Here is a 17,189-nt window from a genome sequence, read left to right on the forward strand (position 1 = left end):
AATAGTTAGTTTTTTTTTTTTGGATTAAAAAAAAATGCTAAAATAATTAAAACTATAAACAAACCTAGAATGTTTTTTTTTAACTGCAAATAAAGCTACTTTGAATTTATCGCAAACATTGTATCTAGTTATTTATGAAAGTAAAAAAACAACAACAAAAAAAAAAACTAACAACACAGTACATTAGGGTTCTATTTATACGAAGTGAGAACCGTTGCAGAGCTATGATATTTCTAAACGGGGTCACTTACACTACATAACGAGATTACATTAGTCCAAGCTTGGGTTTCAATTCGGTCTCTATTCTTCTGAATATCGTTCCATTTCTCCACAGTGCTCCCCGCCCTGAAATTAGGCTCCATTGATGTCTCCGATAAACGGAACCAGAGAAGGAAACGAAAGATGGACGGGGGGTGGGGGTGGGGGCTTAGACTTGAAACAAATTAATTCCCTTGGCGTGGAGATGAAAATGGAAGGAATAATAAAAAATAAAAAAAAGACGTGAAAATACTCTGCGGTTGTGTGCTTTTGATATTGTCTACGTGTGTTGTAGGGCAGGACGGTCTATTTGCGTTGATACTGGAAAGAAAAAAAGTGTGTGTGTGAGGGGGGACATAAGTCTGTTTGCGGTCAAACGTATGAGTGAACACATCATTCTGTGTTTACAAGGAGGAAAACGGCAGAGAGACAGGCAGAAAGAGCCAGAGGGGCGAGAAAAAAAAAGGGTGGGGGGTATGATAGAGAGACGGTATGACTTTGCTGTGGCTATGTCATGCTGTTGACATGTTTTGTTTTCGCCTCTTTAATTCGCTCATCAAATAATTGAGCAGGTCCCCACGTCTTGGTGCGATTTACTTGTTAGGTTTTTAAACTTAGCCACCGTTCCCCTGACTGGCGACATACCACACTGGCCTATATCGTTCAAGAAATGTATGCCGCTTTTATTTCTATTGTCATTTATGTTTACCCCTTTTTTTACCCCACCCCACATGTCCATTCAAAATAAGTTTACGATAATTTTTTTTTTATGTAATGTATCTTGAGCAACTTTTGTTTTTAGATTTCTCTTTAATTATCTCTTTAATGATCTAGATTGCTATCACAGTGGCACGGCTTGCCACTAGGTTACCACTAATGACATCAGTGTTAACGTACATCTGTCCCTCGCCACCTCGATGCCCTCTCCGTTTCACTGTAATGTTTGCAAGCCAAACCAAACGTGCTCGTGGCTGCTGAAACCTGTGTTACTAGAGATTAGGTCCTCTCACTTTTGAGATCCTTGTCATCCCGTCTTTTTTTAACATATTATATATGTTCTCTGATAGGTAGCAAACTCGAAAAGGCGGTTGGTCGTTGTGCTGGCCACATGACACCCTCGTTAACCGTGGGCAACAGAAACAGATGGCATTTTTTTATCATCTGTCCCCATAGATCTGAATTTCTGAAAAGGGGGGGGGGGGTACTTTACTTTCTTTTTGTGTCTTTCTGGGTATTTTATTAGCTTTTGTTTTTTCATTCGGGTTTAGGATTCTTGGGCAAGTGTAATATTGTGTTCTTTGTAGAAGACGTTTTAACAAACCTTCTGTCTTTGTAGAAGACGTTTTAACAAATCTGCTGTCTTTGTAGAAGACGTTTTACCAAACCTGCTGTCTTTGTAGAAGACGTTTTACCAAACCTGCTGTCTTTGTAGAAGACGTTTTACCAAACCTGCTGTCTTTGTAGAAGACGTTTTAACAAACCTGCTGTCTTTGTAGAAGACGTTTTACCAAACCTGCTGTCTTTGTAGAAGACGTTTTACCAAACCTGCTGTCTTTGTAGAAGACGTTTTACCAAACCTGCTGTCTTTGTAGAAGACGTTTTACCAAACCTGCTGTCTTTGTAGAAGACGTTTTACCAAACCTGCTGTCTTTGTAGAAGACGTTTTAACAAACCTGCTGTCTTTGTAGAAGACGTTTTAACAAACCTGCAGCTGTATTTCTGCCTCCTCCATTCTATTGGTTACAATCTGAGACCAGCGCCACTGTGAAGTCTGCTGTCAACAGATTAGAGTTGTCTTTTCCCAGACTAATCTTAGTTGGTCCCTTTAGAGTAGTTTAATTTTAAGAGTCAGCGCAGTGTGGAATGTGTTCCCCGAGTTTCATAACCAGTTGGGGTAGTTGTGCTGACCGCATGACAGACTCGTTAACCTTTGACCACGGAATCAGATCGGACCCAAATGTCTTTGATGGAACAGTCCTTTTACTTAACTCCCCTTCTTGTAGGCTTACACACACACGCACACACGCACTCCTTTGTTGGTTATGATTGAAAACTACTGATTTAAATTGAGGGATATCCATTCGTGTTGATATCTTGACTATTCTTGATTTGAACTTTGCATACGTTTGGAGGTCTGCATGTGTGTTTGGGCTTAGTGTAAAAGAAAAAAAAAAGGGGGAGAGGGGGAGTAAAGTGTGATTTCTGCAACGCGATTAAATGTCCGCTCCACAGAATATGCTCCCTGAAACCCTGCACATCGCGTTCGCTGCCATGTGTCCAGACTCGCACGAGATGTCAAAATAACATTCGCTTGAAGAATTTCGACATTTTTATTTCATCCCTCCCTCCCCACAACTCTCGTTGTTATCTACGTGTCCTTGTTTTCTTATTGATTTTTTTTTTCAATTCGTTTGAAACACAATTGAGATAGCAAAGTGACATCTAGCTAAAAGTAAGGGCGTACCATCAAAGTGACATCTAGCTAAAAGTAAGGGCGTACCATCAAAGTGACATCTAGCTAGCAGTGAGGGTGTAGCATCCAAGTGACATCTAGATAGATGTAAGGGCGTAGCATCAAAGTGACATCTAGCTAGAAGTAAGGGCGTAGCATCAAAGTGACATCTAGCTAGAAGTAAGGGCGTAGCATCCAAGTGACACCTAGATAGATGTAAGGGCGTAGCATTAAAGTGACATCTAGCTAGAAGTAAGGGCGTAGCATCAAAGTGACATCTAGCTAGAAGTAAGGGCGTAGCATCAAAGTGACATCTAGCTAGATGTAAAGGCGTAGCATCAAAGTGAAATCCAATTAAAAGTAATGGCACAGGATCCAATTGACATAAGCTAGTTGTAAGGGCGTAGCATCCAAGTGACATCTAGCTAGAAGTAGTAATGTTATAGCTGATGTAAGTCTATTCCATTCATTATTTAGTTAGACTCACTCAATGTCCTTGTTCCTATTCCCAACGATTCTACTCGTCTTGCTCTACAGGGACCCCATGGAACACGTTAAACACACCAATTCACACACACACGTCTGTATCAAATGAATCTTGTTGTGTTTGGGGGGGGGGGGGATATTTAAAAAAAAACACGTGGAACTGATACGCATTGTGTAATGTTATATAGACCTTTTTGTTGTATTCCCAAGCTTCTATCAACTCAAACTCTGTCTGTCTGTCTGTCTGGTAGAAATCTTGTACACGTTAGCTCTCCTAATTACTATTTCTCGATCAAGCTGCAAACTGTGCACACAATTATTTACTGTCCACGACAACACGTGAAACGTTTTTTTTTTTAATATTAACTCATTATTTTATCAATTAGTCTTAATTAATTAATCGATTAGTCTTAATTATTATTTTTTTAAATAAGGAAATAGTTTTAAATCAATAAACAAAATAAATTGTACTTCCTCAAATACAATAAACATCCTCCTATACTGTAATTTTATTTTATTACAACAGACGTCTCTCATAAATAGTCAAGAATTTTGGAAGAAAAAAAAAAGGTTCATTAAATAGAGGAAGAGGAAATGAATTCCGACCCAATGCGTTTTTTTTTTAATTTATTTTTTGGCTTCCTTCTCGAGTTCATCTGATTCTTTTCTAAATGACTGATTAGACTCTTTTTAATCCTACACCAACACAAGGCTACGAGTCGTAGATAAGAAGACGTTTAATACTGTTCAACGAATAGTAATAGCAATGAGGTCTTCGTTCACTTGAACTCATATTATTTCTTTTCTTTCTGTCTTTCCCGTTCAGCACGCCTTCGCACCATTCCACATTCACACTACGCTGCGCACGCAACAATAACAACGGGCTAAGTGTATGAATATCGCCCCTCTTCCTTATTGTTTTCAAGAAAGATTTATAAATGGTTTTTGAAAGTTGATTAATTCGAAACAATCTCGAATGTTGGACCCAGTCCTAACTCACAGACAACAGACACCAATTACGTCTTCTCTCTCACGCGCTGTGGTGTGACCTACTGTTAATACTCTCCCTTAGCATGACCCAATCTCAGCTCAGTTATCTTTCCTTAGTTCTTCTGTATGTTAATATTCTCTTAGATATAGTTTTCTGGGAACTCTCAGATGTGACATCGTTTTATCAGACTGACTTTCTCTCTCTCTTTCTCTCTCTCTCTCTTTCTCTCTCTCTCTTTCTCTCTCTCTCTCTCTCCCTCTCTCTATTTCTCTCTCTGCTAACTTCCTCTTCCAGCGCCTGTCCTATTATAATCCAAAATGTAATAGAACTTTACGTGCGTCATACACTGTAGAAACAGGTCTTCCCATTATTAGATAGTCCTGATAGACTGTCTTCTATTCGACTTCAATCTTTATTTATTAGTATTTTACTAGTTACTCTTCTTCTTTTTCCTCGTTCAGATACATGAGATGAACTGCGCAGTGGTTTCCAAATCAGGCAGCTCTCCATATAGTTTTCTTTCTATTTGGGTGTTTTGGGGCCAGTGTCTTGTAGGGGCCTCATGGTAAAGGGAACAGTTTTGAAGGACATGGTCAGCATTCTCTGGTGACACTCCACACGGGCAGATTTCACTGGTTCCATTTTTGAGCTTCCGGTACATATGTTGTCTCAATTCTGTAGTGTCCGGTCCTGAGGCGAACTCGTTACTCTAAGAGTGTGAGATTTCTTTACAACTTTATCATAGAAATAAAAACAAAATTTACTGAAAAAAAAAGTTTTGTTAAAAAGTATTTGAATAAACATTCGATGACGTCAGAGAGTTGGGGCGCACGTCTGCTATTTAACAAGAGTTTATTTCTCCCATAATCTTTTCTGTTTTCTTTGGAATTTTCTTTGTTCTTTTGATGTCTGCTTTGTTTCTGACATAAATATATATTGTTTGTACTTCTCATGGTAAACCTTGGTAAACTTGGATGGCTGCCTGGTCGTGCGGTTTGCACGCTGGACTGTCGTTCAGATTCATCGATGGTCCCGGGTTCAAACCCTACCCGCTCCCATCCCCCGTCGTCATGCGGGAGGTTTGGACTAGGAAGTAATTATCTTCAACTCTGAAGGAACATCCGAAACATATAAAACAAACAAACCTCTTTTCGTATTGAACCTTGGTAAACCTCTTTTCGTATTGAACCTTGGTAAACCTCTTCTCGTAGTGAACCTTGGTAAACCTCTTTTCGTATTGAACCTTGGTAAACCTCTTTTCGTATTGAACCTTGGTAAACCTCTTCTCGTAGTGAACCTTGGTAAACCTCTTTTCGTAGTGAACCTTCGTAAACCTCTTTTCCTATCTCAATGCCCCTCCCCTCTTCCTTTAATTTTCCTCCGCCTTCATTTCCTAGTGTCACTTCCAGAGGACGGCGGCGGCCGGTGCGACACAGACCTCTAGACAGTAGCTTATGTGTCGTGCTAAGGAATAAGGAGTAGAGGGCGCTAGGGGTCTGAATTTTGTGCTGGAGGGGCGGCTAGATGCACGGGGCGGTAAATGAAAAAAAACTACGATGGAAGTCTATTGATTTTTCAGGACTGAAGATATGTTTCAAAAAAATAAAGTACAAAGATAAACTGGCTATGACATCATGACAAGGAAGTATTGAGAAAGTTTTCTTTGAGTCTAATTTGCTTTGTATTTTTCGGTCTATAGTTTCCTTTTTATAAGGAATTGTCCCCGTCCAAAATATATATTTTTTAAACAAGCTTTGTTTTCAATTTGGATTTGCTCTCTATATATATCAATACAAAATGTCGACGTAACGACAAGATAGATAACAGATCTCGGGTTTATTTAAGGTTGATATTTAGTTGCTTATTATGTTCAAATAATTCCGTTTTTTTTTTGTTTTAATTTTCCAGGAGACCGATCTTTTGGAGAAACGATATTGGCTTTTAGTATTATTTTCATTTCTTAAGTTTTCAGATAGGAATTCGTTTCGTTATTTAGACTGAGCATTCTATTCTGTGGCCCCTTGTTTTTCAAAAAGCTTTTTGATGTGTTTCGTTATTTAGACTGAACATTCTATGGTCCCTTGTTTTTTTTTCTGTTTTTTTTTATAACTCTTTTTAAATGGGAAATAAAATTCAAAACAAAACTATCAAAATTCTCAAAGAAGTCTCAATTACTCACGTCTTTAATTGGATGTAAAGTGATCTACTTAACTCGAAACCAAATACTCTTGAACTCATTATGGCAGGTGCTAAGGACACTAACAAAAAAAGTTCCATTCGAGCTTTAGCCCTAGATCTATGTATCTTCAAATAGAAGCATGTTTAAATCTATATACCTTCAATAGAAACATGTCTAGATCTATATACCTTGAAATAGAAACATGTCTGGATTAATATATCTTGAACTGGAAACATGTCACGCATGACTGGCTGTTAAAGATAACATCAGCATGAACATGTTGGCATTAAAAAAAAGGGTGTTACCATTACGCTAGGGCAGGCGCATAGTTGTTCTTTCAACCAAATATACGATCAGATTGTTTAGTCAATGCTTTGAATTAAAAGCTAGTCAAGACGAATACCTAAAATGATCAGCCACCGTGATTGGGTATGTACAGGTATACTCGACCAGAGAATTTAAAAGGTGTAGTGTTAGGGATCTGTAATTATTACCTGTTCAGTGTCCAGACCACGGATGTGTTAGTAGCACAGGTTTAAATGCACCGATCTCAATTCTTTGCTGTTGTATTGGTAGGATCAAAGAGAAACTTCTCTGGTTCATTTTGGAATTTAATCTCATTGGTGACTAGACTAGATGCCAGGAAAGTTTTGTTAAATCTGTTGGTTTTTTTTTAGTGTCATTAACAGCTTGAAAACATATCTAGGGGGCTTGAGTTCAAATCCTGACTAGAAGCAGCGCGGAAAACTTCTCCTAGATACACCCCCTCCCATGTCCATCTTCTCCTAGATACCCCCCTCCCATGTCCATCTTCTCCTAGATACACCCCCTCCCATGTCCATCTTCTCCGAGATACACCCCCTCCCATGTCCATCTTCTCCGAGATACCCCCCTCCCATGTCCATCTTCTCCTAGATACACCCCCTCCCATGTCCATCTTCTCCGAGATACACCCCCTCCCATGTCCATCTTCTCCTAGATACCCCCCTCCCATGTCCATCTTCTCCTAGATACTCCCCTCCCATGTCCATCTTCTCCTAGATACCCCCCTCCCATGTCAATCTTCTCCTAGATACCCCCCTCCCATGTCCATCTTCTCCTAGATACTCCCCTCCCATGTCCATCTTCTCCTAGATACCCCCCTCCCATGTCCATCTTCTCCTAGATACACCCCCTCCCATGTCCATCTTCTCCGAGATACACCCCCTCCCATGTCCATCTTCTCCGAGATACACCCCCTCCCATGTCCATCTTCTCCTAGATACCCCCCTCCCATGTCCATCTTCTCCTAGATACACCCCCTCCCATGTCCATCTTCTCCTAGATACACCCCCTCCCATGTCCATCGTCTCCGAGATACACCCCCTCCCATGTCCATCTTCTCCGAGATACCCCCCTCCCATGTCCATCTTCTCCTAGATACACCCCCTCCCATGTCCATCTTCTCCTAGATACTCCCCTCCCATGTCCATCTTCTCCTAGATACCCCCCTCCCATGTCCATCTTCTCCTAGATACCCCCCTCCCATGTCCATCTTCTCCTAGATACCCCCCTCCCATGTCCATCTTCTCCTAGATACCCCCCTCCCATGTCCATCTTCTCCTAGATACCCCCCTCCCATGTCCATCTTCTCCTAGATACCCCCTCCCATGTCCATCTTCTCCTAGATACACCCCCTCCCATGTCCATCTTCTCCTAGATACCCCCCTCCCATGTCCATCTTCTCCGAGATACACCCCCTCCCATGTCCATCTTCTCCTAGATACCCCCCTCCCATGTCCATCTTCTCCTAGATAGCCCCCTCCCATGTCCATCTTCTCCTAGATACCCCCCTCCCATGTCCATCTTCTCCTAGATACCCCCCTCCCATGTCCATCTTCTCCTAGATACCCCCCTCCCATGTCCATCTTCTCCTAGATACCCCCCTCCCATGTCCATCTTCTCCTAGTTACCCCCCTCCTCCCATGTCCATCTTCTCCTAGTTACCCCCCTCCTCCCATGTCCATAAACGAGTTTGTTCTAGAGCGCACTGACCGTGCTTGAGCCTGAAAGAAACAGGACACAAAAGCAATTGAAACTAAATATCTTAAGAACTGCCCACTACTGCGCCATACATCTTCATTTATAGTCACAGGACCACGACAAGAATTTCCGTTTTTTTTTTTGTTTTCTTTGAAGGGTTGTGTTGGGTTTATGAGAGGCCCAGTTTTAATTACAGGGTTATGTATTTAATTGTGAATATACTTAGAGCGTTCGCCGAAACAGTTGGCCTACCCGTAATGCAAATCCAATCATGGTGTTGTTAATATTTAAATGAAGAACTACGAGGGAAAAGAGAAGTAGTTTCGACTTGCTTTTTTTTTAAAGTCATTTTTCAAAACTTTAGTTTTCATGTATTCTTTTTTGAGAATAGGATCTTTACGTTGATGTGTTAAGACTCGTACATTAATTGCTCGAGGTTGTTTTAGTCTGAGTGAATAATTATAAATTGACTCTAATCGCTATCTATCTCCCAATGTGTCCCCTCAAGAGATTGTCAAGTCTTTGTGTCATGAAGTTTCGTTTTCTTTTTGTGACAGTCTTTATTTATCTTGTGTGGCAATCTTTATTTATTTTAGTGTGACAATCTTTATTTATCTTGTGGGACAATCTTTATTTATCTTGTGTGACAATCTTTATTTATCTTGTGGGACAATCTTTATTTATCTTGTGGGACAATCTTTATTTATCTTGTGTGACAATCTTTATTTATCTTGTGTGACAATATTTATACATCTTGTGGGACAATATTTATACATCTTGTGGGACAATATTTATACATCTTGTGTGACAATATTTATACATCTTGTGGGACAATATTTATACATCTTGTGGGACAATATTTATACATCTTGTGGGACAATCTTTATTTATCTTGAGTGACAATCTTTATTTATCTTGTGTGACAATATTTATACATCTTGTGGGACAATCTTTATTTATCTTGTGGGACAATATTTATACATCTTGTGGGACAATCTTTATTTATCTTGTGAGACAATCTTTATTTATCTTGTTGTCAGAGGTCTTAATTATATATATATATATACTGCTGCTGCTCGTCTCTTGTTCTTGTTGTGTTTCTTAACTTGGTTCCTGTGGCTCACTAGGGGTTTCTTGAATATCAAATAATACTTGCTTGGTTACTCAGAATTCATCAATACTTGCTTAACTCAAATACGAACACTTAATATACATCAACTCTAACTCCTTATATTCATGAATATCGATAATACTTTAATACTTAATAAAGCACACAATTATATCACTCTTATGAAATACACAAAACACCAGTCCATCAACTTATAAATACATAAATACCAGTCCAGGAAGAAAACGTCCAACCTTCCTGGACCGGGAGCAAGACCTTACTGACTAACACATTCTCTCGCACATTCAACGAAGACTTAATCACTCAGTTCACAACACGTGCAACATTTCGCATTCATAACAAGGGGATATAACAATCATATCAAACTAACATTCATTCTCGCCATACCTCTCCCTGACACTTGTGGGACAATCTTTATTTATCATGTGGGACAATCTATTTCCATCTTTTACAACGATTTATACAGGGTCGGCCTTAGATGACTGGAGGCCTGTGGCGAAGTGAATTAGGTAGCCCTCAAATGATATATAAAATAAAAAATAAACAGCGAAAAAATAAAAATTTATTTAAAACCTAGTGACTTCAACAATAACATTGGGCACAAATTTCGCTGCTTCATCTCAACCAATCGAATGCTCTAGGCGGCTGTCCAGTTTGTCTAGTTTGCCTATACCTAAGGCCTGCCCTGATCTATATATTCCTTGGTTGACAATCTTTATATACCTTGTTTTTTGGGTTGGGGGGGGGGGCGGAGCTAACGTTAAAAGTTAGACTGACTATGTTTACCTCGATCATTTGTTGTCTTAGTCATGTCTATAATTAAACCGTCTGGTATAAACAACGAACAGGTTTCTAGGCTGTGAGCACATTCAACATTGATCAGGCTTACATTGTCTGCTATCTAATCAGCTTGTTATTAACTGTCTTACAAACGGACTGGAGTTAACACTCAAATAAGTTTGTTTTATCACATTTTTATCAGCAATGTAATGGCAATGATTGTATTACCGACTATATCTGATTAGTCACCAATAATCTAGTTGCGTCCAGTGATCTATTTGATGTATGTATAGTTCTGTTTAAATTAGTATCATTCTTACGCTATCGGCCATTGAATTATTTTTAGTTCCGCCCTCGTGTAGATAGAGTTTTGTTTTTGAGAAGGATATTTGAACGAGAGAGTTGGGTTGTTTTTGGGAGCATGGTAATTTGTGGATTTTCCCGAAAAAAAGAACACAACCGTTCCACTTGAGTTTACGGTGGCTATGTTGGGTATTAAATTGTTGTTCATTTCTAGTGATTAGATTATGTGGAAAATGAGCAGTTGTTGCTTCAAGTACATTGCGAAAGATTTCAAGATGGAAACTTAATAGATGATACAATTAGAGACCATACAATTAGAGACCTCGCCTAATTGCTCGTAGATTGATAGATGCACGAGCATGTTGAACTGATGAGGGCGTGAATTGGACTAAAGTGGGACATTCTAGAATGTGGATGAGAGAACTCGCGTAAACGTATCAACTAGCAGGGTTAGATCGACATTGAAGTGACCTTGAAATGTCCAACTCTCCGACGACTGAGCTGCCTTTGCCGTACAGCTTCAGCAGGACCTCGTCACTCCGGAGGTCAGCCAGGAGACGTCATACTCTTGGTGCACGTAAGTTTTTTTTTTTTTTTTTTAACAAGTATTAGAATTGTTTACCCTTGGGTGTGGGGGTTGACGTGGAGGGATCCCGAAATGATGTATAAAACGACAATCTAGCTACACTGGATCTGTAACCAAGGAGTCTAGGTCCCACTTTGAATAACGTCTCTGGAAAGCACAGGGTTGTTAGACATCCAGCTTGCTGCCCCGAGAGGATCTCTTAGACTATATTCCTTTTCTCTATAGTCCATTTCTACCATGCCAACGTCACACAGTGAAATAGCACAATTATACTTCCTTTATATATTTCTCTATGGCAAGGGGGTTTACAGTTGATACTAATACAAGCATTTAGAAAAAAGAAGACAATTTTATCATTTGTATTCTTTCTACACATTTATAATTATGATGCTATTGGAAAGTTTAACAATTATATTCTTTTACATTGGTATTGTCATAAATTGTTAATTAACTAATTGCCGATTAATGACAGGTTTTTGTTTTTTTTTTCTGTTGTTTTTTTTAACACAAAATATTTTACTTTCGCTATATGTTAACGTTTATTGCATTAAATCAAAGACGAGCAAAGGGAACAAACCATGTTAATGATAGTAGGTTTTCAAAATAGGATTATGTCCCTTTGATTATAGTCGTGATTTTTTTTTATTTTTAATTCCGCTTAGCATTGACTTAGCTATAAATAAGATGACTTATATACAGATTTAACAAACTTACAACTCGCGCACAATTGACAAAACCAAGAGAAGTAAGTCAGAAATGTTTTCAACAACCTTGACATCTCTTTGTGGCCGCAGTCTTTTTTTCTGTTCTGTTTACACCGGTTTAATAAATGGTTTCATTTTTTTCATATAACAATTCTGCCATTCCAACGTTCAAGGGCGTCTATCCCTGGTTGTGGTGGCTGTTTGCTAGTGGTGCATCCTTAACACCATTTTCTCCTTAACATGTAGGCCTATATCCATCCGGTCTCTGTCGGTAGTCGAACTTACACTAGAACTGTTTGTAGGATAAAAAGTTTTTTTAAAAAATGTGTACCATCGCAGAGAAGATGCAAAACATCGATCACACAAAACAAAACATGCAATAATTCTTTTGTTCCATTCACAATAAAATGATGGAATACAATTCAACTTTGCAATGTAAACTTCGCATGTAATGTTTGAGTGAAAATTGTATGTACGTAGATTTTGTCTGCTAGCGTTATAATAATCCCACAAGACATTCTGGTGATCCTAATAAAAGGTGGGAGATTCGCTGGGCGCCCATCTTTTAAGGTACCGGTATACTGATGTATGCAAAACGCGACTGTGACCGCAGCTGCGTATCAATAATTGGCCTCTTCAGCCACATGAGTAGTTGCAAAGGGAAAACAATAGCTCTAGAGACGTATCATGCCACAGTAATGTAATCAAATAGTAAGACAAAAAGTTTATTGTAACTATAAAACTTGTTTCCAATTCTCTGGCAGAATCGACATTCATTCAGGGGAAATAAAATTCATTGTAATCCCCTGAAGAGCGTCCGCTGAATAGTTTTTTTTTTATGATATGGCAGGTCTGCAACAGTACCGCCCTCTGACAAGTAATGAGAATCTTCCTAGGGGTGTTTAGGGTCACGAAGATGTCCGCGAGGTCATTATTTTACTATTATTATTTTTATTTTGCAGCCGTTTTTTCCCCGAATTCTATTAAATGTTTTGGTGTCTGGTTGACCCAATGCAATGTTACATATCAATGTGCGTGCCAGCGTGTTGTATTGTCTGTTAGTGTGTTCTATCGTGTCTCGGTGTGTTTTTGTGTCAGCGTAGTGTGTTCTATTGTGTGTCGGTGTGTTTTCGTGTCAGCCTAGTGTGTTCTCATGTGTGTCGGTGTGTTTTCGTGTCAGCGTAGTGTGCTCTCACGTGTGGGCTTACATATACGGTATGTTCAGTGACAGCCGGGCGCTTGTCCGGAATGAAAACGGGAGAGAATCGAAAACGTTCAATTTTGGGAGTAGCGTAAGAGTTAACTCCCGCCGAGCTCTATTAACTGACGCAAAAAAAAAATGGGATGGAAAATGTTATTGATTTCCATGGCAACGTGCTGCCGACTGGGAGAAGAGGTGTAACTTTGAATTGTAATCTGGACCTCCCCTTTACTTACCCCCCCCCTCCTCCCCCCCCCCTCGGGGGACTCAAAACCGACTTGGTACAAGCTTTAGTGATCAGCTATTACGGACTCGTCTGTGACGGTTCTCAAATTGTTATGGAGGTTCTCAAATTGTTATGGAGGTTCTCAAATTGTTATGGAGACTAACTCCATGTCCTTGGCGAGTCTCTTCTTAAAATGATGTTCAGTGGTTAGAATTGAACGATGTGGTAATGCCCAATACTAGCTGCCTAATAGGACGTCGATTGATTTTATTTTTAAATAATATCCTCATATTCAATCTAGATCTAGTACGTGTGGTAACAAACTCTACATCTTGTACACGGCTTCAACACATCTTTCGAATCCTCTCTCAGACTTTTGTATCTGTTCCAAAACAGCAAGATCTAGGTCTGACTCATCATCCAGTGATCCGCATCTCAGTTCTATCAAGGATAATAAAGATATTTTTTTTTCTTTATACTATGATCTGTGGTCTGCGGCTTAAGATCTTGCCACTTGATTTTAGCTTAAAGAAAATACAATTAACATGCATATATGTGACCCTGCCGGACCAGGTAAAACAAAGGACGTTTGGGCCACGAGGCCTTCATCAGCTACAAAACACACACACACACACACACAAAAGAATAACAATTAACACAAAATAGGCTTAAGTTGTGTTGTTAGTTTTGTGTGAAATGTCTATCCGTCCGTCCCGTTTAGATCTCGTAAACTAGAAAAGAAAGTGAAAATCCGACATAATATTTTAGTCCATTCAAAGTTCTGATGCAACGGCTACTTTTTTCTTTTCTAATAGCGAAAAATCTAATTTTTAAATACAAGCAGTTTTTTTCATAAAAATACACCACTTTTACAACTATTCACTATTAATAGTAACAAACACGGGCGGCTCTTCAGTAGGGAAGATCGATATTTGCCATATTTTTAACACATTTATGCAAATGGTTTTAGATTTTATTTTTTTAAATATTATTTTTTTTTTTACATTTGTATTGCTACGTTATGTAAGTTCTGTCCTACTAACTACTACATTTACCCAAAAATAATGTTTACTTTTTTAAAAGAGAAAAAATCTATTTAGTATGCATATAAGTTGGACATAATTTAAAACAACAATTAATAAGTCGTTTTTTGTATTTTCTATACAGTGGTTCACCCCTGCAGCAGTAAACCTTTGTTATTATTTTTTTTATTTTAACGCGTACACTACTTTTCCTCTGACATCTACTGAACTGCCCAGCGTTATATAACAAACATTTTTTAAAAAATGGATCCTTCCTAATAAATAGATATTACAGATAGACAATACAAGTAAGCAACACTCGTTTTCACATGCACACACACACACACACACATACACACACACACACTTGCACACTCTCCCACACTATTATTAAACATGTCAATTCCAATGAGGCAATCGTCTGCTGAAAATGTTGAACTAGACAGACGGTTAGGTTCATCTTCCTGCTGCTGTTGCGAGTGCGCAACTATCTGTACGAAGAGGAGTGGTTGAAGGCGGTTGTATTATGACATAGCTTATATCAACTCACTCCGTATGTCTGTCTGTCTAGCTGTCTGCCTGTCTGGTAAAAAGTTAGAACATGTTTCTTTTTCCATTTCCCATTCTCGGATCAAGTTCAAACTTCCCAAAATTATTCATTAAACATAAAAGACTTGAATTAATACAAAAAAATATTTACCAATTCATTAATCAATTGTTGGTGATTTATTTTTTTGTTTGATATATCGAAATAAGGAAAATAAATGCTACTTATTGAGAGATGTGTGCGTCTATATGGCTTTCATCCCCTTATTACCTTTTGACACGTATTTCTCCCACTTCCCATTCTCGAATCAAGTTGAAATTTTAAATAATTATTTATAGGCGATGACCATACACGAATCAATCCAAAAAGTAAACAAATCATTAAGTGCTAATTAAGTAATTGTGTTTTATATAGCGTTAATATACATTATATAGCAGAAAGGGAGCTAAACCCTGTACTTTTCAGATATATTGCAGTAATTAGCTGTTCTTTCCCTTCAAGTATTGTTTTTATTTTTATAATTTATTTTTTTTACTGTTGCTTGTCTGAAGATTTTAAATACAGCTTTCGGTGTGGTTTGGATGCCAAGAATAGGAACGCGTCTTGTTAGAAAGATTGTTTTTGAGTCAATGGATTATCTAATGACGAATGATTAATAGTATTTTATGTAGGTACATCAGAGAACATACATTGTGAGACATTAGAGTAAACGTACGCTTGATAAGTATTTTGCTTTTTGCATTATGTCTTTATAAGTCTCTCTCTCTCTCTCTCTCTCTCTCTCTCTCTCTCTCTCTCTCTCTCTCACTCTCTCTCTCTCTCTCTCTCTCTCTTTTCTTATAAACAAACAGTTTCATTCAGAATCTGACACCACTTTCTCCCCATTCCTCAATGACTAGAATCACTAGTTCTCTTCCCTCCGGCGTTCCCTCCCTCTGTTGTGAAACACCCTCGCCTTTACCTCGTGTACTTTGAGCACAAGTGTTGTGGCTGATATCCCAGAGCAGAAGTAAAGAGAGAAACAACCAAAACTGGTTTAGTTCATCTGGTCTAAGAGGACATCTTGTCTGGCGTTGCCTCTGGGAACCTTGCACCGGAAGCCAGGATGTGGCAGTCACCTAGTCATAATGGGCTAGCTTGGGGGGGACGAGGTCAGAAAGTCTCCAATGGAATGAAGTAGTATCTGGGGAAGTGACTTTTGTAGTCCTTTCTTCATTCATAAATCTCTCTCTCTCTCTCTTTCTTCTCTTTTAAAAATGTTTCTTAGTTCCCATGCTAGACCAAAGTAGCTAGACTGATTAGGATTTGTTAAACTCACTTAAAAATCTCCACCCCCACCCACCTCCCAAAAAAAAAAAAAAAAAAACAATGTGGATATTTGTTTGCTTGTTTTCTTTTAAGACATTTTGTCTAGGCGACTCTATAGTTACATATCACAATCTAGAACATTGGAACAATTTTTCTTTTTCAGGTCTGTTTAGCAAAGTTTTAACAAACATTGTTATGTGCGTGTGTGTGTGTGTGTTTTTTTAATTTGTGATTTATTGATGTTTCCAATCAACGGCATCTTCCTTTCTCTTATCATCTCTCTCTCTCTCCCCCTCCTCTCTCTCTTTCTCTCTCTCTCCCTCCTCTCTCTCTCTCTCTCACCTGTAGACCTAACGCTACTAAGGTGATCATTCTACGTCCCTGAATACTTTCAAGATGTGTGTGTGTGTGTCTTGTTGAGGTTGTTGTATTCGTTCCCAGACTTCCTCAGCAAACAACTTCCGCCTGAACAGCTTTCATTCATTCCCTCTCTTTGACTCAATCTAACCTACACCAGCGAGGTTGTTTTTGTTTTTTTTAACGTTTCCCATTGCTTGCTGAAATAAATCCTCTAGTCGTAGCCCTTTATTTGTATGACACTAGAGACCTTTTTACAATACCTAAAGTTTAAATGCAGCTTTCGTTTATTTGTACAAATTGTATTGTCTTTACAAATTATCTTATTTTGCAAATATAGATATAAAAAAATTATGTTCTCTTATAAGATCTGATTTTGATTAAACGTGTCTGTTGTTGCCAAGAACGACAACTGCTGTTTTTTTTTATTGTCTCCTTTTTTAACTTCGAAGTTCCAACGCAGTAAAGTATCCGAGATTTTGACTGACCATCTGGCTCTAGTGTCCATCACTGTTCTGTATCATGAACATTGAAGGACCCAAAAAGTTCCAGCTTCATTGGTCAACAGGGTTTCGTGTGTGGTATGTGGTTAGCATTTTGGAAAAGTAACAACTGAACACGTTGGTATAATGAAATAT

The 17,189-nt window shown here is 38.7% G+C and overlaps 1 protein-coding gene across 4 annotated transcripts in view; it reads left to right on the forward strand.

Annotated features, from left to right (window-relative positions):
• Positions 1-17,189, forward strand: part of LOC106068426 (SLIT-ROBO Rho GTPase-activating protein 1-like) — a 163,903-nt gene that overhangs the window by 64,586 nt on the left and 82,128 nt on the right. For 3 of the 4 annotated variants that reach the window (XM_056027733.1, XM_056027734.1, XM_056027732.1), the window contains exon 2: positions 10,815-11,177. The exons of the other annotated variant lie outside the window; for it this stretch is intronic. In XM_056027733.1, coding sequence (XP_055883708.1) covers positions 11,078-11,177 — 100 coding nt within the window. In that variant the 5' untranslated portion in view covers positions 10,815-11,077. The remainder of the gene's footprint in view (positions 1-10,814; positions 11,178-17,189) is intronic. 4 annotated transcript variants of the gene reach the window in all.

Source organism: Biomphalaria glabrata, chromosome 4 (genome assembly GCF_947242115.1).
Source record: "Biomphalaria glabrata chromosome 4, xgBioGlab47.1, whole genome shotgun sequence".
Lineage (NCBI taxonomy): Eukaryota > Metazoa > Mollusca > Gastropoda > Planorbidae > Biomphalaria > Biomphalaria glabrata.